Source organism: Pangasianodon hypophthalmus, chromosome 17, assembly GCF_027358585.1.
Source record: "Pangasianodon hypophthalmus isolate fPanHyp1 chromosome 17, fPanHyp1.pri, whole genome shotgun sequence".
NCBI classification, from domain to species: Eukaryota; Metazoa; Chordata; class Actinopteri; order Siluriformes; family Pangasiidae; genus Pangasianodon; species Pangasianodon hypophthalmus.
In genome coordinates this window covers 11,046,299-11,072,439 of record NC_069726.1, presented here as the reverse complement: position 1 = coordinate 11,072,439, position 26,141 = coordinate 11,046,299, and the positions used below count along the sequence as shown (strand labels likewise).

Genomic DNA, 26,141 nt, shown 5'->3' with positions numbered 1-26,141 from the left:
AACACTTTATAATAAATCTCAGTGAAACATTATGGATAGTAAGGTGCATATTTATAAGGAATGTTTCTATTAAAGAAGAGTTCACAGACATATGAAATGTGCTCCATCTAGTGGACTGAGCAGGTCATCACAAAGACCTGCTGAAACATTAAAACTCTCAAGTTAAAAAAAAAAAAAATAAAAAAAAATTAAAAATAAACAAACAACACAACCTCATTTCTAGTGGTACAGCAAAAACATTTATTGGATGAATGGGAACTCCATGAAAAGAGAGAGAGAAAAAAAAAAAAAACCACTTTTAAAAAAACACCACTTCTTTACTTCCAAGATATAATCTACATAAGTAGGCTGCAAAACAGATTCACATAGGCACTGTATGACCATTCTATAGCTTTCTAGGAATTTCTGTAAAAATAAACTTTAGTTTCATTGGCTTAAGAGCTTAGTTGGGGCATCAACATTGATCACTGATAGCTAAGTGGTTCCAGTGTTAAAATAGACACGGTGACACTGGTTTCACGGAGCGATGCCTATCACGCCACAAGCCAGACGACCTCCTGCATTGCCCGTTTTGAGACTTTCCTCATTGTTACCTTTGCCCAAGTCATCCTCCTTCTCATGAATCTGAAAGAAGACAAGCATTCAATGTGTCAACAATATCCAACATTATTCTGACAGGATAACATTTGCAGACATCATTAAAAGGTAACATGTATGGTTGAAAGTTTGTGGGTACATGACCATCACAAGCATATGTGCTTGTTGAACATCCCATTCCCGATTTAGTCCCCCTTTGCTGTTATAATAACCTCCACTCTTTTGGGAAGGCTTTCCGCTAGATTTTGGAGTGAGACTTTGGGGATTTGTACCCATTCAGTCACAACAACATTAGTGAGGGCAGGCACTGATGTTGGGTGAGGTGGCCTGGGGAAGAGTCGCCTTACAGTTCATCCCAAAGGTGTTCAGTGGGGTTGAGGTCAGCGCTCTGTGCAGGCCACTCATGTTCTTCCACTCCCTGACAAACCTTGCCTTTATGGACCTCGCTTTATGTTTGGGCCCCTGAGTTCCAGTGAAGGGAAATCTTAATGTTACAGCATAGAAAGACATCCTAGACAATTGTGTGCTTCCAACCTTGTGGCAGCCATTTGGGGAAGAACCACATATGGGTGTGATGGTCAGATGTCCATAAACCTTTGGCTATATAGTGCAGGTAGCCTGTCCTAGGACATCAATAACTTGCCTAAATCATTCGAAGCATCACTTCTCTGCCAAGTCCTTTTAGGCCTAAATGTTATCTATATTTTTTGTTCTGCATTTTCAGGTGCCAATAGAAAAGACCGCCTCCTTTATACTGAAGAAAAAGTATTCAGACTCCTTTAATTCTTGCACAACATATTGTATTATAGATTCAATATAAATTGGATTAAACTGACTTTTTCGGCCTACACACAAACAACACACAAACGCGTAATGACAAAGTAAAACAAAGTTTTAGACATTTTTGCAAATATATTTTAAAAAAAAAATTATTTAGGTAAGTTTTCAAATTTTATTCAGTACTTTGTACAAGCAACGTTTGCAGTAATTACATCTATGAGTCCTCTTGTGTAAATCTCTACAAGCTTTGCACACATGGATTAAGTCAGTTTCTCCCATTCTTTCTGGCAGATCCTCTCAGGCTCAAACAGATTGGATGGGGAGCATCAGTGAACTGCCATCTTCAGGTCTCTCCACAATTATTCTGTGGGGTTGAAATCTGTTATTTAGCCATGCAAGGACATTCAGAGACTAGTCGCAAAGTCACTCCAGCGTTGTCCTGAGGGTGTGTGCTTTGGGTTGGTGTCATTCTGAAAGGTGATCCTTCACTCCAGTCTGAGGTTGTGTGCACTCTGCAGCAGGACCTGATGCTGCCACCACCATGCTTCACCATAGGGATGGTTTATTAGCCATTTGATGAGCAGTACCTGGTAATTTTTTTCCTCATCAGGCCAGAAAATCTTTTACCTCATGCTCTCAGAGTGAGAGTTGCTTCTGTCTAGGCACTCCTAGCCATAAAGGCCTGACTGATGTAATATTTCTAAGATGGTTGTCCTTTCAGCAGGTTCTCCCATCTCTGTGAAGGACTTCTGAAGCTTTGTTAGCATGGCCATTTGTTTCATGGTCACCTCTCTGACCAAGGTCCTTCTATCCTGGTTACTGACTTTCTAAATCATGTCCAATCAATTGAATTTGCCACAGATTTTTTTTTTTTTTTTTTTAAACTTGCCAGGTTCTAGAGAGACCTCAAGACAATCAAAGCAAACAAAATATATCCAAGCTCAGTTTGGCATGCCTTAGCCTAGGGTTTGAATACTTAAGTATTCAGAGATTTCAAATTTCTTTATTAATAGACTTGCAAAAATCTCTAATAATGATTTCACTTTGTTGTTATCGATTATAGTTTGGACACTTTAGGAAAAAAAAAAGTCATTTTAATCTCTTTTATATTGAATCTATAGTACAATAAATTGTCCAAAAAGTGAGTGGGGTCTAAATACTTACCAAACTCATGGCATAATCTTTCTTATGCATACAGCATAATCTTTCCAGAAACATACACATGCAGTTGGCAAATACAAATTCAGTTCGGACTAAAATCCCAGACACACTCCGGTAATAATCACAATTACTCCACCTCCCCATGTAAAACTAATCCAATCCGAACAGAGGTTAACTCAGTTATTTCACAAATTCATTCAATTAATCTAGGTTCCCCCGTACAATATTAGTTTTGTTGTTTTCCCCTATTAACTTAGCTGACTCAGCTCACGAGGTTTTAATAGTCACAGAAGGAGTCAAATCAGACTGTAAGAGCAGTGAATGCACAAATAGTTCATGCAATGAGCTGAAAAGGAAAATGCCTAGTTTTGTTTACTCACCACCATGGTCCTCCCGATGATCGAGTGACGTCCTGTCAGTGACACCTGTTTGTCCTCGATGCTGATATTAGCAATTCCATCAGACCCGGCAGTCACATTACCCAGATCTCCAACATGCCTGTGGGAAATAGCATTAAAATTAGAGTGGTATCAGAAGGACAGTGTTTACACACCCTAATCGATGCAATCATTTAGACTGGGACAAGCTGAATCTAGATCAGCAAAGATACTGTTGTTCTGTACTGATTTCTCGCTGATCTTTTGGGAATGGCAAAAACAAATAAATAACTTTATATATTATTATTGTTATTCATTATTATAATAACAATGTCATCATTATCATCATCATCATCATCATCAGTACTGACACTGGTATCAGTCCAATACTGTGCTCATTTCCTCATCCGCTGTAATGTGATACTATGTGATGCACCCTAGTGCACTAATGGAAAAAAACTACAGGAAATGGCAGCAATCTGGACATATTTCACAATTAATGATGGTAATCAAAGCAAAGTAGACTGCAAACTGTGCTCTGTGAAAATAGCAAGAGGAAGAAATACAGCATCTGCCACAAGTAAAATGATAAACCCTCTCAACATAAAACTCAGTATGAAGAGCTGACTGCTAGCAGCACCCAGCAGCAGGCCAGGAAAAATATCTACAGACAACCGTAGGTCTGAGAAAACAAAACATTCTTTGACGATCAACCCCTATCCGTCTGTGAGGCACATCTGTGCCGTTCATGGCCACTGTATAAACCAAGGAAACATACTCAGATAAATAGTATGTTCTGTGATGCCCCTGACTGCTCAATATTGAAGTGGGTTTACTCTTTTCATGATCAGTGTCAATGAGCACCAAAAAACATACTTGTACATGGTCTGGAAACAAAAATGGTATTGAGGTATTATTTGTTTTTAGGGGCCAAGCACAAAAGTCATGTAGGTACCCTATTGTTCTGCTGTATGTTTATTATTATTATTATTATTATTATTATTATTATTATTATTATTACTATAGGACAGTCTCACCTACACAGCAACATGCCCTCAACTGTTCTAGCGCCACCAACAGAGCAAAGGTGGATATATTTTTGCTATAATAACCCCATAACACAACACTGTAGAAACAATTCCACTTTCCTCTGATTCTTTGGGGCATGCTAAGCTCAACGTACATCATGATCCTAATTTTCACCATTTTAATTTTTTTTTTCAAGCACAGTTTTTCCACTTCTTCTTCTACAAAATTATCGAATTATCATGAAATTTGATTTGTGGGATGGTTTGTTCATAACGCACAAACAGGAAGTGATGAAATATCTCAGTAATGGCTTGAGATATTGCCAACAAATTTAGTATATCTCCATGGGAACAAGCAGTGATGGTCCTAATGGCTTATGGTCTAACTCCTTCACTAATGGACAAGGCCAGAAAGTGGCTGACCCTTTACACACTATATGGCCAAAAGTTTGTGGACACCTGACCATCACACCCATATGCAGTTCTTCTCCAAACTGTTGCCACAAAGTTGAAATCACACAATTGTCTAGAATGTCTTTGTATGCTGTAGGATTATGAGTTCCCTTCACTGGAACTAAGGGGCCCAAACATGTTCCAGCATGACAATCCCCCTGTGCACAAAGTGAGGTACATGAAGACATGGTTTGCCAAGTTTGGAATGAAAGAACTCGACTGGCCTGCACAGAACCCTGATCTCAACCTATTCCTTCCCAGAAGAGTTGAGGTTATTATAACAGCAAAGGGGGGCTAAATCGGGAATGGGATGTTCAACTAGCACATATGGATGTGATTGGTCAGATGTATGTATTTTTATTTTTATTATTATTAAGCAAGCTTTAAAAACACATATTAATCAAAGAAAGTATGAAGATGATTAGTGCACCAAGTGGCAGGTCATAACCCAACAACCGAAACTGGTTTCTGTACATAAACGTAAGGACAGAATGATAAGTAAGGATTTTGATACATTTATCTGTGAAGACTCTAATAAAACCTTACCTGTTCGCATCTTCTGGCCCACCATGGGTCTTGTTGTAGGGGTTGAAGTGAGGTCCTGCACTGATGCACCCTAAACATAAAAACAAACATGAGAACAAGATCTCAGTGCACGAGCATCTTGGGGCTCAACATTAACAAGTTAAGAAGAAAAAAAACTAATCAGACCATTTGTGTTGTCTCCAAAGGCATGGACATGAAAACCATGCAGGCCAGGGCTCAGGCCAGTGATCTTTCCTGTAACCTTTACAGGAAAACCTTCATCCTGTAAAATAATGGAATAATTAATACTTCTGGGGGGCAGGGGGGGCTGACTATACATTTTGCAGGGATGGATAAATCAGTAGCCTGGGCACCTGGGACAAACAGATTGTGTGTCTGGGCTATTATGTGTATTTTTCCCCCATAGTTATCCAGCAGACAATTAGATTAACCTGTTATTTAGGTAGATGAAAAATATTACTCCGATCATTCAGTTATTATATGACTTCATATGGTAGTTGCCTTTGTCAGATCTTCATAGGTCCGACTTTAAAAAAACAAAACAAAAAATAAATAATAATCTACTCCCCTGACTCTAAGTACTCGAGCTCGCGCTCACTTTATAGCCCGAGGGTAGTGCACAGTGCCAGACGCAGCCGGACGCTCGTGCGCTGCTTCTCCAGCTGCAAGATGCACCACACAGCAGGAAAGTTTGACAAGCGGCCCATGTTTGCATCTGTATCTGAGCTACACGAAACCACTTCTCACACCAGAATCGACTGCAATAGTACACTTGGGACAATTGGTGAATGTTGCACATGCTTTGTGATGGTGAATGAAGGGCAATGAGGTGCATGACTCAGCAATATAAAGACCTGACAGCAGCACGCGCTCTAAGCAGCACACATTATCTCGCCTTACTCATTAGCGACTGCTTAACGTCACTGGCGTGACGTGGCTGGCAAACACAGAGTTAAATTATACTGTGTGGACCTTATATGTATATTTACATTTCCATGGCTCAATTTTCAGATGCCACTTGCATTTCTCTGCTCAAACTAAGTGGTTAAAGCAGAAGTTGTTTCTGTGGCGTGCATAGTTCCCAGTTTACTAATGTCAGCTAACTGCTAGTCATAAAACTAGCTATAAACTAGCATAGGACACATGGCTAACTAGTGATACTAGATATTACTAACTAGTGACTGGATATTCTCCTAATGACTGAGAATTAAAGGCACCATAATGACCATTAAGAATCACTGGGCTGTGATATATTCAGTGAACTCTGCACCAAGCTAACGCGCACATGCTAATGACATGTACAAGCCTGTGTAGTGCTGCCGTGCTTAGTAACAGGAGTTAGCATTGCTGCTAATATGCTAAACAAAAGACTGCAAAAAAGATATCGTGATAAAACTCTACCTGCTGCTCAAAGAAAACTGTGCCAGTCACTTCTCCTGTGCCTGTGAGGACGCAGACAGCTTTCATGGCCATGTTGCTTAAATTGGTGCTGAGTGAGTATGACTGAACTCAATCTCGAGGCAGTGTGTAATAACACTGAACAGTACTACTGCCCCTGCTGTGCGGAAGAAACAGCACGGTGTGTGCTGATTGGCTTAGAGAGTAGGCGTCAACTCGTCGCTGATTGGCTAAGAGAGCAGACGCAGTGACAGAGCAACGGTCAGTCGGAGAAGTAGGGCGCAGATCATAAAGACCATTTTAATGCTTAAATTGGCGTTCTGTAATACAGTAAGCTGTACTACAGTATTTTTTTAAATGACTGACCAAAAACATACAAAAAATTGTAAAAATTATAAAATATTTTCCTTCCATAAGTGTTTTATGTCACACCTGGACGGTAAGTGGGTAAAGTGTATATTATAGGTTTATAACAGCATTATACACTGATCAGCCATAACATTAAAACCATCTGCTTAATATTGTGTAGGTCTCCCTTGTGCCACCAAAACAGCTCTGACCCATCGAGTCATGGAGATCTCTGAAGGTGTGCTGTTGTATCTGGCACCAAGACATTAGCAGCAGATCTTTTATGTCCTGTAAGATGCGAGGTGGGGCCTCCATGGATCGGATTTGTTTGTCCAGCACACCCCACAGATGCTCAATCGGATTGAGATCTGGAGAATTTGGAGGCCAAGTCAGCACCTTGAACTCCTGAACAATTTTTGCAATGTTGCAGGGTGCATTATCCTGCTGAAAGAAGCACTGTCATTAAGGAATACCGTTGCCATGAAGGGGTGTACTTGGTCTGCAACAATGTTTATGTAACATCCACATGAATGCCAGTTTCCCAGCAGAACATCGCCCAGACCATCACACTGCCTCCACCAGCTTGCCTTCTTCCCGTAGTGCATCCTGGTGCCATCTCTTCCCAAGGTAAGTGATGCACACGACCAGATCTGATGCTCACGTGCCCAGTGTAGGTGCTTTCGGCAGTGGACAGGGGTCAGCATGCCCATGACTGACCGGTCTGCAGCTACGCAGCCCCATACACAGCAAGCTGCGATGCACTGTGTTCTGACACCTTTCTATCATAGCCAGCATGAACTTTTTCAGCAATTTGTGTTACATTAGCGCTTCTGTGGGATCGGACCAGACGGGCTAGCCTTCACTCCCCACGCACATCAGTGAGCCTTGGGCGCCCATGACCCTGTCGCTAGTTCACCGATTGTGCTTCCTTGGACCACTTTTGGTAGGTACTAACCACTGCATACCGGGATCACCTCACAAGACCTGCCGTTTTAAAGATGCTCTGACCCAGTCATCTAGCCATCACAATTTGACCCGTGTCAAAGTCACTCAGATCCTTACACTTGCCTATTTATTCTTGCTTCCAACACATCAACTTCGAGAACTGACTGTTCACTTGCTGCCTAATCACAGGTGCCACTGTAATGAGATAATCAATGTCATTCACTTCACCTGTCAGTGCTTTTAATGTTATGGCTGATCAGTGTATGCTTTATGTCACATAACAGTGGTTCACAAAATGGGGTCCATGTTTGTATTATAGGTCAATTTGATCACCTGAACTGAATGGATTTAACCCAAAAACAAGCATGCCTATAAATTATGTCAATTTGGACCTTACATGTTCTGTCACTGGAAGGTTAGGGAATAAAAAATAAATTATTTACTTAAAAAATATAATAATAATAATAATATAACCAGAGCATTACTGAACACATTCCAATAATGATACTAATATTAATATAATATTTGGATTATATTCATAAAATACATGTGCACAGAGGGGGGTTCCTGAAATTTACTTTAGTAAACAGGGCCCTGTCTCCAAAAACTTTAAACACTGTTAGATCATGGCTTTAAATGACTAATTATGATTAGTAAAAACAATGTTATAGTTCACAAACTGTGTATCACTACTGCAGGCTGTAGAATCTTTGATGATTAATTTATCCCAAATGATAGTTTTCATGAATCTTTCAACAAGGTTTAAAATAAATGTAAAAAAATATAGACTAGTTTAGTAATGTTAATTTTTTTTAAAACATGTAAATGAATACAGCATCATTACTATATTTAGAGTATTTTTCATAATTTTCTTTAACGTCTAATATTTTTTTTATTGTTCAGAATCTGCTTCCAATCATAACCTTTTACAGTTGTGCCCTTTTTTGCAACTCCAATTTAAATACAGCACAAGCAAATGAGGGCTGATCCAAAACAGCTTCCTATTTGACACACTATAAAGCATACAAGGGTTAGTTTAATAATAATAATAATAATAATAATAATAATAATAATAAAAAATAAAAAAAAGCTAACATTGCTGACGTCAACACAAGTCATATTGTGAATTCAGTTTTTTCATTTTGGTATGAAAATAGTTTATTAAAACTGAATCCCCATTGCTGAAATATTAAATGAGTTCACATCTGCACAAACTTAAAAATTATACAAACATCTCATCTCTGGTACAATGTAAACACTGTAGGTTAAAAACATTACAGCAAACGGGGCTTTGTCTCTTATTTTAGTCAAGGATCCATTGGTGACACTGACAGAAGTATACTTCAGAAAAACTTCCAACTCTACAAATATTATTAGAGTAATGTAAGCATATTTACAGCAGAGTTATTTTCCATTTTTTCCATGTCTTTTTGTTTAAAAAACAGTTTTTTTTCTCCAATCTTACTCATGGGATAGTCCTGCACTGTCCATTCTAGCTTGGCCCCTAGTCCCAACATGCCTGACTCAATTCATTAACTATTAAGAAGCCCTTCATGATTTTTTTACATGGGCATGTTAAAGCAGGAAAACCACCAAAATGTGCAGTACAGGGATATGAAACACTGGCTTAGTACAACATTTAAACTCAATAATGGACACTGATTCACAGGACGGTGCTCCATGTTAGCCAGACACTTGACGTCAATTGCGTTGTAAGTCAATGAAATCATTGGAGGAAGACCAGGCATTAAAATTAGAATTAAACCTCAGAGCTTAAGAATGAAGCATGTTTCTGAACCATTTCTGCACATTAGCATGTAGTGCCCAAAATCTGCATGGGTATGGACATGGAGTAAGCTTATTTTAAATCAGTGCACACAGGGCACTGGCCTGGCCTTAACAGTAAGAATGATATGTGTTTTTGTTTTTTCCTCTTTACATATGGGATCGTTTCCATCACATCTAAGCCCATGCAATGTGATCATATCGGTCCCACTCTAGACTGTATTCCTATAGTTTTTAGCAAAAGATCACACAGATACACGCTTCTGATTAGGATAAAAAAAAAAAGAAAGGACACATTTTTTTTTTCTTTTTTTTTTTTTTTCTTAAGAGTTCCAGTCCACAGCCTAGTGTGACCTAGGATTGATCTGCCTTCGTTTGTTCTGCAGGTTGGCTCTGATTTTCCACCTCTGCACTCCCTTCTTTGGAAGGAGCTGGAGCTTCTGCCTTGGCATGAGGCATTTCGTTTGTAGAATCACTATGGCGCTCACGGCTGCTCGAGTCTCTGAGCATCTCGTGTCCATTAGGCTCAAGTTTGTCAAGTCTGTCGTCCCTGTCCCAGCGGGTGCTTCTCTCTCTGTCTCTGCGTTTGCCCCGTTCTTCCTCTCTCCCTTGCTCCCTCTCCCTTTCTCTCTCTCCATCAGGACTCCTCCTCCAGTCTCTACGTGACCCCGCTCTGTCCCAGCCTCCCCTTGACTCCGGATCTTCATGCCATCCACCAAAGCGCTCACGTCCTTCTGACCGTTCACCCCCAAACTGCCTGCGCCCTCCATAGCGCTCCTGCTCTCTATTCCGCTCTCCCCTGAATGGAGGGCCTGGAGGGGGAAAAGGGCCTCGGATGGCGTGTGATGGAGGAGGAGGCATGCCAAAACTCCCTGGTGGAGGCTCACGGTGCATCATCTGTGGCATGCCCCTGGGGGGCATCATCTGGGGGGGCATGGGGGGCATGCCGGGCCGTGGGGGGGGCATCGGGAAGCGCTGCAGGTGAGGTGGTGGGGGCATTCCTGGGGGGCGCTGAAGTGGCATCGCCCCTGGTCTTGTACCTAAAAGCCCTGGTGGATTTTGCATGTTCATCCCAGGTGGAGGTCCTGGTGGAACCGGGTTACCTGGTGGGATAAAACAAAAAAAAAAGTGTGCAAAGTAGAAACAGACATTGTGTAACAATAAAACTTGTGCTTTAAATCAAAGAACAGACAAGAACCCATTAACCATACTGCAGAATCAAAAAAGCTGAAATATGACAAGTGACCATATACCGCATGAACACATTAAAGACTGTTTTAAATGACCATGACCATTTGAACATTTGACTGAATTCTGAATGGATGTATAACATTATAAACACACAGCATTGGAAAATTTGGACGAACTTGTACTAAATGCTAATATTTATGAGAAACAGGACCAGGTTTACTGTTTTTCTCTATAAACCTACTATTGAGTATTCATACTGTCATGAACAGTAAGCCAACCCTAGTTCTTATTACCACGCACCTGGACCAGTATTGAAACCGTCTACACCTTCCCTATTGATCCTGGAGCCCATTCCTACTGGATCACCAGACAAATCCTCAACTGAGCTGCCAACTGCAAAAAACAACAACAAAAAAAAAGAAATTAATTATGTTAATCATTACTGAAAACAGACATATAGTTTTCCAAAGTGCCATACTATCAGAAAAGACACACAGGTTGAGGTACAAGGCTGAGGGAAAACGTACGCAGTGTGTGCTGGTCTTACCTGGTGGCATGCCAATGCCCGCTGTGGGAAGAGGAGGCCCCCCAGTGCCAATAGGAGGCATGCCACCCGGAGGTAGAAATCCTGAAATTGTAGTCAAAAATAAACGTACTAGTAAATAAACAGACATTCACTACAGACAAACATACAATTCTTCTTAATGCGCCAATGACAGCCTAAACGCTTCACTTTGATAATGTTAATAGCAATTTATGTTCTAATGATAATGCAGTTAGGGTACCAGGAGGAATCTGCATGGGGTTAAACCCAGGCCTCATAAAAGGTCCAGGTGGAGGAGGAACGCCTGGTGGAAATGATGGTGGTGGGATATTCATGGCAGCAGGAAAACCTGGGGGTGGAACCCCAACTGGCCCAGAAGGCCCTACTGGCTGGACAGGAGTAGCCTGGATGGAAAGAATATACAATGTTCAACTGCATCCTTAATAAATTTAAACTTAACTTAGATATCTACTGCATCTAATGAGTTTAAGTTAAAACACTGTGTTAAAGTTGAATTACTGTAATAGGAGAAAAGTGACAACCGAACAAAAAGGTATTTCTTTTTGAGACTCATAGCCAACTACTGTGATTATATATTTTAAATCAAAGCACACGCAACATGATTATTTGATTTTGTCTTTCACTTGTTACAGTAGTCATCTAAAAGCATTCCAAGATATCTGAGTTCATGTAAACATAATTGAATTATTGTTGAAATTACATCTGTGCACTTTTACATCACATTACTTCATATTACCTGCACAGGGAGCAGTGCCGGGCTCTCGTCCATCTGGCCCACGTCACTTCTGCCGTTTTGAGGCGCGTCGTCCGCAGTCTCCAGTTCACTCTGCACCCCTTTCCACTCTGGAAGAAATAAAACTAGCCAGTAAGCCAGTAAGTCCCACTTCTACTAGCCAAAGCAAAATTATTGGTGCATTTTCTATATACACATTTCTAAATGAAAACAATTTCACAGAAATCCGGACTGAGATATGCATCCTTACTGTATTTTAGACAGCAACTCCAGCAAGTTCATTGAAAAATGGTAACAAAACCATCTTAAATTGTATTATCTCTTAGCCTGAGACCTGAATTGAAGTCATCTCCCCCAGGTAGGGGGGCTTATTTATTACCATTCTGTCCAAACACATCTTTGCCTCACTTGACATGAGGGAGATTATCAGAGAATATCAGGTCTTGTACAGTGTTTTTCCTCCATAGGAAAGTGTTTTGGTGGCCGCTGCAGTAAAATTTCAGTTTATTTATTTATTGTTTATTCATTGTTCTTTTAATGCCATGTCAGCATCAATGGCTATTTTCATGGCATGATCGAGGCAGGTAAAATAGGACGTTACGAGTATCCATTTGGAACTGGAAAATATTTCGGAGTTTCAAACTCGATATCCACTCCCCTAGCTATGCCACTGATAATAATGATGGTGTCTATTGAAATTAATGATGTTAGGAGGTTATCTGATTATAGTTAGCTTATATTTGGCCAGCCAGCTGACCCAGTTAGTTATGTAGACCAGCAATAAAAATGTTATTTGCCAGGGGAAGCGTCAACATTAAACGGTAGCTAGCTACAATATGAAAAGCGTTATCCCACTGCTCGAAAGGTTTGAACACAGAATCAAAGCAAAATAGTTTGCCGAACCCAGCTATGGCATTTTTCGTCTTTGTCTGACTATGAGCAGGAAAATCACTTGGCTCTTTCCCAGTGCTCCATCACCTTGTATAACACATGCAGAGTGAAATAAAACAATGAAAGTCTTTCCGCCATGAAGTCCTGTCAAGGTCACGAACACAACAGGCTTCTGAAATCAGTTTTCGGAAATTATTGGACTTGAGCTGTGAAAATATCCCAAATATATCTACATAGCTTCTACTGGCAAATTAATATTAGAGTGTCTTAATGTGGGTGACCTTCCCTCAGTAGTAATTATATGAAGGTGTCAAGTGGCTGGTGACGCAGATGGTGCTTGAATATGGAGAAGTACAACAGGGGGGAGAGAAGAGGGGAAAAAAAAAAAGATGGAGCGGGTATTTAATCATTTCGTGATGAGCCTTTTTGTCTGATTAAAAATGTTTAAGGCTTTTATTTCATTTGTGTTATAACTCTGCACCATGGAAAATCAAGGTTTGCCCATAATCCATTAATTTTTCCAATTGTCATAAATGAAATAATTATATAGAAAAATCGAGAAATCTGAATGGGAAAAATGTAACATCACAAAAACTGTGATGTCTGTTAGTAAGGAACCAAAATTACAGAACAACTGTAAGGCCCTAGAAACTGTCTACTAGGAATCTACACAACATCAACTTCACAAACATTCAGAGCTATGGTGAAAACACCAAAACTTAAATCTCAACTGGCGTGTGCAGCTGATTCACTATTAATGGTAATAAATATCTATTAGCCTGTGCATTGTATGTTACCTGGGGAGAGTGTATCTGTATCCAGCATGCCCCCCTCTCTAAAAACGTCCAGATCTTCCATTTTGACTTTGGACCAGGGGACATAGGTGACACCAAGCTCTACGTCCCAATACTGCTTGAACTCTGACTTAATCCCTTTGTTTAGAGCCCAGGCAATCTGTGGACACAAGTGCACATAATCCTTCAGTGTGAATGAAATAAAAACACTGCATATTTGATTAAGATCAGTTACGTGTCTAGTACCTTTATGGCTTTTTGGTTGACTTTGTAAGTGCCTCTGCTAAGTTTCTGGAGAGCCCGAAAAGCATCCTGACGATGAACCATGACAATGTATGCACAACCTCGAGGAGGAATCATCTGCCAAACAGATGAACACATTGACCAAGACATCAATCTCCATTAATTATGTTGTACATTACATATGATGTATTGCAATATGTATACTCTCTTAGTGATTAGAATGTACATGTTTAATACGTACGTTTATGGACTCTATCTGGCCAAACTCCTCTAATAGACATGCCACATCCTGCTGTTGCGTCCTTTTGTCCAGCTGGCCAACCCAAAGTGTGGTGCTGCACACTGCATGGGGGGAAAAAAATATTACAGAGCAAGAGGGTGAGAATCAGTCTCAAAAAAACTGCAGCATTAAACAGGAAAATAAGGTATTATCAATCATAAACATTAAAAGGATTAAATTTCAAATTTACTATATATATATATATATATATATTTTTTCCAGGAACAGGCTTTAAGGAACTTAGGCTTGTGGAGCTTTTAGGCCTAAGCTCTACTTAGAAAAAAGATCATGGCTCACCACTTAAAGTGTCAGGTTTGATGGGAGGCAGGCCTTTCTGTCTACGTTCTCGCTCCCTCTCCCGTTCCCTCCTCTCCTGAGAGCGAGAGCGGGGTGAGTGGCGCCGCCTTTCTCTGGATCGAGACCGTGACCGTCGATGTCGAAAACGTCTGGAACGGGAACCTGACCGTGACCGCCTCCTTTTAGGAGATCTGGAAAAGTGGACAAATTTCCAAAGAAGACCGAATATGCAAAGTTTGTCTACTGCAAGTATGAACAATAATGATTGTGCTAATTATATTATGTCCTTCGGATATTATCAGATATTATCTTAAGATATTCAGATTTTTAAAGGCTTATTGTCACACCTCACCTTGAACCAGACCTAGACCGTGTCCTCCTGCCATCTTGGTGCTGTCTTGTGTCCATCTCCCCAGAGGCCTCCTGTGGGGATACACATACAAAAATATATAAAAAGTGCATTACACAGGTTTATTAACTAAATGAACTGAAAAGACAGGAGGTTTTCTGGAATACCAAATCAAAACAAATGCTAAGATCAATAACTTTTGTTAAACTGCATATTGTCTCTGTGACCATGGCTTTAGGTTTCCTTTGAATGGTCTATAAATATCAGAGAAATGCTAACTGAGCGCCTTGCCTGATGCTGCTGTCCAGCCATGAGCTGAGGAAAGGCATTGTTTTGAGGGGGGAAGGGTCCGGGGAAACCAGCGGGACCTACACCTGGTGGCATCATCCCTGGGTAGGATTGAGGTGGCAATCGGTTGAAAGCCTGAGACTGTCCATTTGGAGATGGAACCTGGAACAAGATGTTTCATCAAATGATAAGTGAAGGATATAGGAATGCATCGATCTAATCTAACACTGTTAGCTCTAAATTAGAATAATAATTCACTGACTTATTATGTAAAAGGTTGTAACTGGAATACAGATCTGACACATGAACACAAAGGCTTATACAATTTGTCTTAAAGCACTCGATCATCTCCTTTGTGATGTTTTCCATAACTCTGCAACAGACAGTTGCAAAGGGTTGCCAAGTAAGATGATGTCAGTATCTGATCATTAACACCTGATGCTTAAGAGCTAGAACATCAGTAAATATCGAAAAAGGGACTGAGAGTTCCTTAGAAGTTTAATATTGTGGCATGCTGTGTTTTTAATTTGGCTGTAAAGCAATGTTAAAAAATCTTTTTGCAGAACCAATCAATGTATGAAAAAAAAATGCCTGTAGTTCAGCAATTTCAGTTTTTTTGTTTCAACAACCTATTGCTTCTGTAGCAAACATTCTGTTACAGCTTCTTGAAGCTAGTCACATGCATTTATGTAAATTACTCACCTAAAGGCAGCACATTAAGAAAGGAAAGGGAAGAGTTTTTACAGACTCTCATAGTGAAAGTGATGTGACAACTTGGTTTATTTAAAAACCAGAATGTCTAATGACTGGACAGAAGTAAGTGTTTACGTTCCACTTCAAGATCACAAAAAAGTGTTAATGTGACACGAGGGTTAAAGCACCACTACAAAACTAAACAGACTTACTTAACCTTAACTTATTTCTAGCCATGAGATAATAACAGTTAAGTATTAAAAAGTAACTGCTGTCACCACTCAGTTATGTTAGTGTCTTATCCAGAGCTTTTTGAATTTTATGTAACTTGACCTTCACGAATTTTAGCTGAATATTGCCATCATAGTTCTTCATACTGTCTGCAACAATTTAGAGCCATGGCAACTAACCGGGGAAGAGTGATCACAAAAGCTCAGGAGAAACATACACTGATTATTTAACATAAAACATTACACCTACCTGGTGTTCTTGACTCAGGCCCATCATGTGTTGCTGAAAGTGTTGCATCTGACTGGGAGCTTGAGAGAAGACTGCTGAAGCCTGCTGAGGCGGCTGGACACCTTCTCCAAAGCCACTGCAGGGACACACACACACACACACCCTGACGTCACCAACAGCATTCACTTACAGAGAAAACAAAATGCATTAAAACTTTATATATGTAAGTACATATTCATATTTTTCAGTTATATGAATGTACAATAATGCTGAGATAAAAAGGGTTTCTAGGTCATAGCATACAAGGCAGGCTGGACAGAGGATGCCTCATCCCTCTTGGTCTCTTCTCCTCCTTCTGGTTCATCATCATAATCAAAACGATCAAGAAGTTTCTGAAAATAAAACAAACAAACAAAAACATTAGCATTATACTAATTACTTTATCCTAATTCTGTAAACACAAAGCACAACGTACCTAACCGAGTCCTTAAACCTGGCATTTTAAATGTGTACTCACCTTGTCGAATGTGGCTTTCTTCTCTGCAGGCTGTGTGGTGTGTGGGTGGCCCTGTGCCAAACCCGTGGGGGGCTGAATAGCTGAGGCTTGTATCTGGAGATGGGTCATCATGTTATTCTCCAGCGCTGGAGACTGGGGCTTCCCGGGCTGCTGGAACGTCTGGAGCATCTGCTGGAGCTACAGTTAGGATGTTAGAGTTAGAACAAGCTAAAGAAACAGAGCATTGCAGACACATGCAGTGTTTTGGGATGATGGTGTATTGAACCTGTTGGCCTTGCGAGGACTGGAAGAGCTGAGCTACAGCAGCAAAGGCGTCCGAGTTCTGCAGCTGTGGCACAGGCGCTGCAGAGTTAACCGACACTGCTGTGTGGCTCTCAGCTTCCCTTGCTGGGGAGGGAGGAGATGCAGCTGAAGAGGAACAAATTTAACAATTTTAGTTTACTTGATTGTTAGTAGATGTAGTTTCTACAAATAAAACCATCTTTTTAATGGGGAAGATTAAGCGACATATGCATCGTGTTCAATTTCCCTGGTGATAAAAGTGTTAATTTCTGGAAAAAAAAAGAAGTATTTAAGAATTTAGCATATTTCTCACACCCACCTGGGCCATTGTCCACACCTGGAACTGAGCCTGAGCTGCTGGATCCGGCAGCCATGTCCAGGAGAGGCTGGATCACCTCAATCTTAAACACGCCGTTCTTTTGCCACAGGTTCAAGACGCGCACAATCTTACTCTGTAAACATAACCGGCAGAAAGGATAACAGTGGAGATTAATCTCATACGGGGGAGGTAAAACAGACTGAACTTTATTATTATGCTCTGAAAAAGGCACAGTTCTATTGTCTAAAATAGTAAACAGCCCAAAACAATGGGTGTTTTTCATTTTCTTTGCCCATCCTTGTATAACAGAGGAGTGAAAGAAGTGGTTTTATTTAGCCACCTTCTGATACTACATACAGTATATATAGCCAAAAACTTGTGGACATCTGACCGTCACACCATATGTGCTTTCTGAACATCCTATTCCAGATATAGTCCTCCCTTTTTCTGTTATAATAATCTCTACTTCAATTAGATTTTGGAGCGTGGCTGTGGGGATTTGTGGTCATTCAGCCACAAGAGCATTAGTGAGGTCAGGCACTGATGTTGGGCGAGGAGGCCTGGGGCACAGTCGAGTTCCAGTTCATCCCAAAGGTGCTCAGTGGGATTGAGTTAGGTTTTTTTTGTTTGTTTTTTTCGAGTTCTTCCACTCAAACCTTGGGAAACCATGTCTTTATGGACCTTGCTTGGTGCACAGGGGCATTGTCATGCAAGAACATGTTTGGGCCCCCGAGTTCCAGAGAAAGGAAATTGTAATGCTAAAGCACACAAGGGCATCCTATACAATTGCGTGCTTCAAACTTTGTCGCAACAGACCCACAAATGGCTGTGATGGCCAGGTGTCCACAAACCTTTGGCCACATATTGTATTCTGTACATTTTGCTGTGGTTAGCCAGCCTGTTGTTTAAATGCGCACACACTGGTGGACAATAAGGCCACGTTGGCTCAAGACTCGGGTTGCAACAAATTGTGTTTTCTGACACCGCTATAATTAAATTTGTGCCATCAGCTGTGGTTCACACTTGGCTACATGCCAAACACTGTATATGGTTAATTATGGTTGTCTGTTTAAATATGCAGCAACATCACAATATTATTTTGCACATAAGATGACTAAATTGTGTGTAAGAAACAATTTAGAACCTTTTTAACAAAATGTTGCTAAATTAGGCCCAAGATACAATGGAGACCAGTTTAGAGGCTTTTTCATTTACTGGCCAAATGTACCACTGTATTTAAAGTCGCACAATTTTACAGCTCTCTAGTAGAATTTGTGATTTGTTATTAGACACAATCAATATAAAACATATTTGATAAATCTGTGCATCAGAAGCCTGTAGAGTTGGTCCGCAGGTGGCTGGGGCAAAAGGGCCAGACCTGAGAACTGAGATGCATGGGTTATAGAAAGTTATAGAAAGAAAAACAATAACTCTTACCCTGTCCTCTGTGGGACATAAGCACAGGTTCTCAAAAGTCCCAGTGATGTTCTTAGTGAACCGGGGACCAAACACATCCTTGTCTGCGCCAAACTGATGACGCGACTGTCGCACGATGGAGTCCACAACATAGAGTCCTGGTACTTTATACTCAGGCTTGCACTGGAAAAAAGAATAACACATTTCAGTGCAGTCCTCAGTAAGACATAAGAAAATGACAATCCACAGAACAAGCAGAGCTCACGGCATTAAACAAAAAAAGTAAAAAGCACACTTACCTTTTTGATAAATTTCTCAACAATCTGGACAACATGTTTGTATAACTGGACCAGAGAAATACAGACACTGTTAATGCCTTGTAACAATACAAATGATTATTATTACCATTTTTACAATACACGGAAGTGCATTAGACACATCAGCAAACTTGGTTAAAAGGTATTTAATTGCTGCATTAAAGGATTTTAAGTTAACTCTAACTGATATAGGATTTTAAGTTAAATCTAACTCATACTTTAAAGCTGTTATACTTACTTTAATGGCTTTTATTGCAGATTTTGTAATGGAGATCATCTTAGCCCTGGAGATTGGAGGTTTTGAGTCCATCAGGGAGAATAGCTGTAATGCAAACACATAATGAGATGGCTGAGTGTCAAGGCTCATATCCACTTAAGCATCTGTGTACACAGAGCAGAACATCCACAAAGAGGTGTGTGATTTGACAAAAGTATCATATCACAATTCTTGAAGACATGTATTGCATAGATTTGCTAAGAAACCAGCCAGCCAAAGAGTAGTACATAAACAGTGAAAATTTTCATTTATATTTTTATATAATGTCTACAAAAAATGAATAAGACTGAAATGTAAGTAAAATACAGTCTGTGCCATTTTACAACTTCAAAAATGTTAGTTTTTTTTTTTTCCCTTTTCTCCATATACTGAACTTCTTCCAGTCAGAGTTTGTAATTGTTATAAATACAATAACGATACCCCGATATCTCCGAAATATTTACTGTGATATATATATATAAACCATCATCATATTGCCCAACGCTACATGTAAATTTGCTGTGTGTCTCCTATGCAAATGCAGATGCTTTTGCACTGCTTCGTGCACTGCTTGGGTCTTGCACCAAACTGACTGCAACCCAATACACTTCCCTACTCCACCAATCAGTGTTTCTTTGATGCACAGCACCACAGAGTGAAGTTTTAGAGGTCTGTATTTCAGCTTCTTTACAAGCAAAGCTGACTCACAAACCCCTCCATATATTAATTAATCATCATATCAATAGTGTAGTCGTCTACAAATCTTTTTATCAGTCATTTAGGTTGTTGAAAATATTCAGAAAACATTAAAGGCCACTCTGTGAAGACACAGTGAGTGACAGAAGTGTTATAAAGTAGTCGTGTAGAATTCGAGTTCAAGATTGGTGCATAACCACCTGTGGAGAAACAACTGAACGATTCTGTCATTTTGAACGAGTCACTAAGGAGGAACGAATCAGTATCCATGACTGAGTCAATTTGTTTAGGTGTTACCGACTGGGTTGCTTCACAACTGCACACAGCAAAACAAACAAAATCGCAACATTTCCATGCATACCCATAACCGACTTCATGACTATCAGAGATGTTATGTGGGTTTATGTCAGGCCTATATGTTTGTCTAGCTATGTTTTTTAAACTGAAAAAGTCATAGGGTCAGTGGATCATTTCAGTCATGACTGAGATCTGCTCCTCTTTTGTTTAGTGGTCAGTATTTCAGTCATCACCAAGATTCTCTTGCTCTCTCTTGTTCAGAACATCAGTTAAGTCAGCTGAGTTGTGCTCATTTGGTCAGAGCTGGAGATTTCCAATCCTCATGTGCATGTAAAAGTAGTTTGTTTTGGGCTGAAGTGAAAAATATTCCTAACTCCTAAACACAGACATACAAGCATGTTATAAAATAAGCAAGGCCCCACCAACAAGTATACAGATTTTTCACTAGGTTTTACCCGTTTAATAATAATAATAAAAATTTAAAAAAAGAAAAAAAAAAAAGAATTTTGAACATTTTTGAAAATATCTATACACACACAAAAGCATTTTGAAAGCACTCACGCACATGTGAGCTAATTGGGGTGCAATAGTATTTCATAAACTGTCATGTCAAATGCCTCAAGAATAACATTAAGAGCAGGCATTTTTAGCAGTAAAGAAAGCGAAATGCGCGGAGAGAAAAAAAAAACAACTACCACCCGTTCAAAAGCATTCATGTGTCTTCAGTAACCTCTTTAACCCTGGCAGGGTCATGGATAGCCAAAAGTTCTAATACAAAAAATGACAAACAAAGATTCACGGCTGCATCAGCTAAAAAGCAGATCAGGCTGGAATTGAAAAAGAAAATCATTTAAAAACTGACACCGCTGTTGGAAATCGATGTATACTCCCCAGGCCCAGACATTAATCTGGATAGAAGTAAAAACTGCACTGTCGTTTGAAACCACTCTCTGTCTACACTGGCATTTTCAAAAGTTTTCCAAAAATTGCTTGTCCACACTGAAAACGCTTACATCCCTAGACTGCACATGCGTAAAAACGTAAGAAGCTTTGGCCGTGCCATTTCCACCGTTTATTTACCTTCCATCTCTTTGAATTGATGCGGCAATGTCGAGGAAGAGCTTTTTAAATGGACAGACAAAGAGGTGGAGTTGTTGCTGCGAGTAACGCAAGATTATAAAGTTGTTTGTTTTGAGTTGAATGGGTCACATGATTGCGTCACATGACTAAAAATACGTCACTGTTTTTGAACATCTCTGTTTTCTCACTCCACACCACAACGTGAAGACGCCGCTTTCGCTGGACAAATACATCGTTTCAGTGTGGACAGAAGGCCACAACGTAGAGAAAAAGACGTGTTTTCAAATTTATCCGGATTAATGTGAACGTAGCGCCAGTTACAGCGGTTATCAATAATCTCTGTTCACAATGCAGTTTTTAATGGGCAAAGGTCATGCAAAGCGTTACATGATGTTGAACAGTGAAAACTTCTTATATTTCCCCACCTCTCTCCACCTTTTTTTTTTTTTTTAAAAAATCTGTATACGTGTGGACAGGACCTTGGTTGAATACATGATTAGGTAGCACTTTTGGGCAAACTGAGCAACTGAACAAACTGCTGAAAAAAGAGCAGTTGTCAGAAATGAATGTAGACACACCTACACACAGCCACAACTTTACACCTCTCAAAAAACATTTTAACACATGCATGTAAGGAGAAATCTCTCAATAAGACATTTATGAAACTACAAATCCAACTACATGGCCACTTACTGGTCTTTCTGTATGTTTGCCTGATATGTAGCTGCGCTCGGGTTGAGAAGGGAACATTATTGATCCATTTAACTGAATATTACAAAGTTACTCGAGTCACTGAGACACTCAAATTTCATCCCTAATCAGCGTGAACAGAGAAACCAAACTGCACAGAACGAACTGAAAGTTTCAGCTTCCGTTTCACTTTCACTGGAAATCATTTTACAGTACAACCCTTATTATCTTACGTTTAGAGCAGGGGTCTTCAGTCTTATCCGCAAAGGTCCGGTGTGGCTGCAGGCTTTCATTACAGCCAAACTGGAGGCATGCTTGATAGCTGATTGGAGACAAAGGACTGGAGACTACGGTGAACTCAGTAAGCAAGTGAAATCAGGTGCCTGCAGCCACACCGGCACTTGGATAATGCTGAAGACCCTGGGTTTAGAGTATAAATATTTTATAAAACAGTTGTTCTACAATCAAATACTTGTGATATATGTTAAACACAGACGCAGCAGTTTCGTAGAAGCAGCAATGGAAAGTTGTACACTTAATTATCCTTTAAAAAAAAAGGGGGGGGGGGGGGTCTTTTAGTTTGCAGTGTGTGGTAAATTCACCACAGGAGCTATGCCTAATATTAAGAAACTAATTATTAAAATAAGGAAATGCTTTTCAACTTAAAAGGTATCCAGTATAACATTCTGACCACTAGTTGCACTGCGGAGAACCACGAGTTAAAAACTGTACACTGTTCCTTTGACACAGAACACATTTTTACAGAACAGTGGGCTCCTTCCCAATGAATGGTTTTATCATGTGCCGATATGGCTGGTGCAAACACGCTTACTGAACACAGTAACGTCGCAAGAGCAAAGAAAAGTAAAACACACCGCCGTGACGTTACGTGGAAGAAATTCATTGACCAAATGAAGACCACGAGTTAGTATTAGAGAAGAGTTTTCACTCAGAAGAACGCTGACATTCAAAAGAGGATTTCAAACAGGCAGAGATGACGATTTTCACTTGGTGTATCGGGTCCGTGATACAGTCACATGACCATGTCAACTAACTGAAGTGGCTGAGCTAAACACAATAATGTTTCGGGTAAATAAAGTCAGATAAACCCAGCTGAAAGTAAGTTTGATTGTAAGTATGGGTGTGTGCTAAAATATACACTGAGTACTGAACTGCAGCCACAGAAGGAACATCGTAAAGCAGTGACTCAGTATCTGTACACGAGTATGAGCTAGTTCTGTTCTGCGGCTCTCGTGCAACAAATTTAACAGCAATTTTGTCATGAACCACCGAAACCAGCTCCTGAAAACCTAATCTTCTGTCATACGCTGAACCACAGCATAACATTAGATTAATGGTAAAGTTTACAAATATTTTTTGGGGTATACATCCTACCATCCTGCCAATCTCTAAATGAAAAGAAGCATGGGGGTGAAAAAAACAGGTGAAGAAACAGTTTTTGTGTGGAACGTGTGTTCATTTATTCTAAAACTAGACTGAAGAAGAAGCCTTTATTTGTTACCTATAACATTACAGGGAAATTCTATGCTTCGCACATCCCAGCTTATTAGGAAGTTGGGGTCAGAGCACATGATACGGTGCTCCTGGAGCAGAGAGAGAGTTAAGGGCCTTGCACAAGAGCACAACAGGAGATGGTGCTGGGGCTCGAACCTCCAACCTTCTGATCAATAACCAAGAGCTTTAACCACTGAGCCAAACTGAGTGTCTGTGAACAGAGATGCTGGATCTACTAATCATTCCTTTTATTGTTGTAAAATAATGAATAAACATAAAACAAAGGCCAAATCAAATTTGCAAACCACAAACAATACCACCACTACTACTAATAAAATACTTATTATTATTATTCTGATGATGAAATGCATATAAAACCGCGTGTTGAAATTGACTAAAACTTTGCAATCAGATTTGCAGAATGCCAGACACAGTAAATTGAGTCTAATTATCTTAATTCTCATCTGACTTCCTTTTGCTGGGGTTCATCCCAGTTTACAGATGTGTGAGCTCAGAAATGCCACATGGTTTGCCTACAGTCTGATGTGTGTAAAACAGCATGTCAGTGTGTTGTGTGTTACTGATGTCCACAACAAACCCCTGCAGGCGGGCTAGCCGGCTAACTCCAAAAGCACAGCGAGATGTTCACCTGCCTGTTTCCTGAACACCAAAATACTGAAAACTGTTTCTTTGCGATGATGCTGAATTTTAACGACAATCGGGTGACCCTCGTGCTCTAAAGAAGAAGAAGAAGGAGAGGAGGAGGAGGAGAGAGGGAGGGGGGGGACTGTTGCTATACTCACTCCCACCAAACAACGCTAGCTAACTCTGCTAACAACACAGGACTACTGCAAACACTCTGCACGCAAACAGACGTCTAATGAACATTTCTGAGCATCACATTAACAGCCCGTTTAACTAACTATCCAACGAACAGAAGTGTAAAATAATTAAACATAAACTGCAAAGCGAGCGCTGGCTTTACTACCTGAATAGCGCGCGAGCACAGCTAACTAACTAACAAGCTAACTAGCTAAACAGCTAGCTACTAAGCCAGCTAGCAGCCTGGAGAAGAAATGAGGATTGTGTATTATTCAGTTTATCTTCTTCTGTACGTTCACAATGTGCGTTTTATGGCTGCATGTCGCCTAACAGTCCACACCACACACAAACCCACCGCCTGGACAGTGTGGACGTTTGAAACAACGAGGCCTTCGTTTTCTATTCGGCCCGAGCAATACGGCTAACCGGGGCCCACTTTATATTCATACACAATCCGGTTAGCTAAGCAGCTAAGCTAATGCTAGCCAGCTAGCTAGCTATTCAGGTAGCCAGTTGCTACCTGGCCACACTGCTAGTGCCACACCTGTAGAGTTATGCTTAAACTGACCTCGTGGTTAAAAGCGTTGACTGCATCCATTGTGTTCCACCTTTGCCGACTTTCTTTCTCTTCGTTAAATTTCCAAATAAATGAAGTAGTGTGGCTTAACGGGCCATCCCAACATGTCCGCCGCCTCTCGCCCTCAGTAAGAAGACAGGAGCGGAGTCGTTGCGGCGCGCGAGGCATGCTGGGATTGCTGCACGTGTTTCTCAAGTCGCTGCACTAGATGGCGCTGTGAAGGTTACTTTGTGAGTGATGAATATGAGTGGAGCGATGCTGCAGCTATGTGATAGGCTACTTGTGATCAACCAGCTAACTTAACATCTACATTTACTACACAATCAGGGTCACAGCCAAGGTCATACAGGGCTACTTTTAGAGCAAGGTGCCAGTGGAAAAAACTGCTTTGGGCTAGTTTTTACAATAATAATAATAATCCAGCTGCCAAGATCTTGTTTTAAATCAAACACTGGTTCACTTTCAGTAAGCGCTTTATCTGAGTCAGGGTCGCAGTGGACCGGAGTCTGTCCCAGTATCACGGGGCGTGAGGCAGGAATACACCCTGGATGGGAAGCCGGTCTATTGCAGCGCACCCTGCACCCACACATTCACACCTAGAGGTAATTTATCTTAGCAAATCCACCTACTTCAGTATTTTTGGAAGGTGGGCAGAACATGGACAGAAACGCCATGCAGAGAGTAACCCGAGCTCATGACTGAACCAGGGACCCTGGAGCTGTGAGGTGGCAACGCTACCCGCTGCGGTTGCACCACCTGCATGCCGCCCTTAAAGCATACAATCATCATGTGTAGGTTATGGCAAACAAAGAGAAAGTGTATCTCAGTGGAAGTCTGCTCAAAGTGACAAATGAGGCTAGTGATTCTATGCATTTCTTGCCAGGTAAATGGTCTAAATATTGGGAGATAGAAAGGAATATTATGGAGTGCAGGGATAATGGCCATACCAAGCAATGATAAAAAAGGTATATTGCAGATTTGGCAAATCAAAAATGCATGCACACAGCAGTGGCCCATTCAAAGAAAGAAACACACAAAAAAATCTGCATTTTTTTATGCCTTTTGGGGCATTTTAAGATGCACCCAAATACCAAGTATCCCCAAATATAACAAACTGCATCACTCATCTGCTCACCTATTCATATGCAGCAATTTA

General features: G+C 40.5%; 2 protein-coding genes across 2 annotated transcripts; both read right to left on the bottom strand.

The window, feature by feature from the left end:
* Positions 1-216: 216 nt before the first annotated feature.
* sod1 (superoxide dismutase 1, soluble) lies at positions 217-6,507 on the bottom strand. Its single transcript, XM_026942063.3, has 5 exons — positions 6,344-6,507; positions 5,108-5,204; positions 4,943-5,012; positions 2,919-3,036; positions 217-624 (listed from the first exon to the last, which is right to left on the bottom strand). The coding sequence occupies exons 1-5, from the start codon at positions 6,413-6,415 to the stop codon at positions 517-519; spliced, it is 465 nt and encodes a 154-aa protein (XP_026797864.2). The 5' UTR covers positions 6,416-6,507; the 3' UTR covers positions 217-516.
* A 2,258-nt stretch (positions 6,508-8,765) lies between these two features.
* Positions 8,766-25,165, bottom strand: scaf4a (SR-related CTD-associated factor 4a). The gene is made up of 20 exons (XM_026941952.3): positions 24,977-25,165; positions 19,291-19,374; positions 19,035-19,079; positions 18,757-18,918; positions 17,320-17,452; positions 16,984-17,126; positions 16,719-16,895; positions 16,505-16,593; positions 16,223-16,337; positions 15,053-15,211; positions 14,765-14,835; positions 14,413-14,603; positions 14,077-14,177; positions 13,839-13,952; positions 13,596-13,752; positions 11,911-12,017; positions 11,395-11,557; positions 11,157-11,237; positions 10,910-11,002; positions 8,766-10,521 (listed from the first exon to the last, which is right to left on the bottom strand). The coding sequence occupies exons 1-20, from the start codon at positions 25,151-25,153 to the stop codon at positions 9,773-9,775; spliced, it is 3,111 nt and encodes a 1,036-aa protein (XP_026797753.3). The 5' UTR covers positions 25,154-25,165; the 3' UTR covers positions 8,766-9,772.
* Positions 25,166-26,141: the final 976 nt, after the last annotated feature.

Excerpts from the sequence above, each read along its gene's own strand:
- sod1 (XM_026942063.3), bottom strand. The coding sequence starts at position 6,415 with ATGGCCATGAAAGCTGTCTGCGTCCTCACAGGCACAGGAGAAGTGACT. Across the intron at positions 5,205-6,343 it reads CAGTTTTCTTTGAGCAGCAG|GATGAAGGTTTTCCTGTAAA; the intron begins GTAGAGTTTTAT and ends ATTATTTTACAG. Across the intron at positions 3,037-4,942 it reads GGGCCAGAAGATGCGAACAG|GCATGTTGGAGATCTGGGTA; the intron begins GTAAGGTTTTAT and ends TATTTCCCACAG.
- scaf4a (XM_026941952.3), bottom strand. The coding sequence starts at position 25,153 with ATGCCTCGCGCGCCGCAACGACTCCGCTCCTGTCTTCTTACTGAGGGC. Across the intron at positions 19,080-19,290 it reads CTGCAATAAAAGCCATTAAA|TTATACAAACATGTTGTCCA; the intron begins GTAAGTATAACA and ends TCTCTGGTCCAG. Across the intron at positions 11,238-11,394 it reads CCCCATGCAGATTCCTCCTG|GATTTCTACCTCCGGGTGGC; the intron begins GTACCCTAACTG and ends CTACAATTTCAG.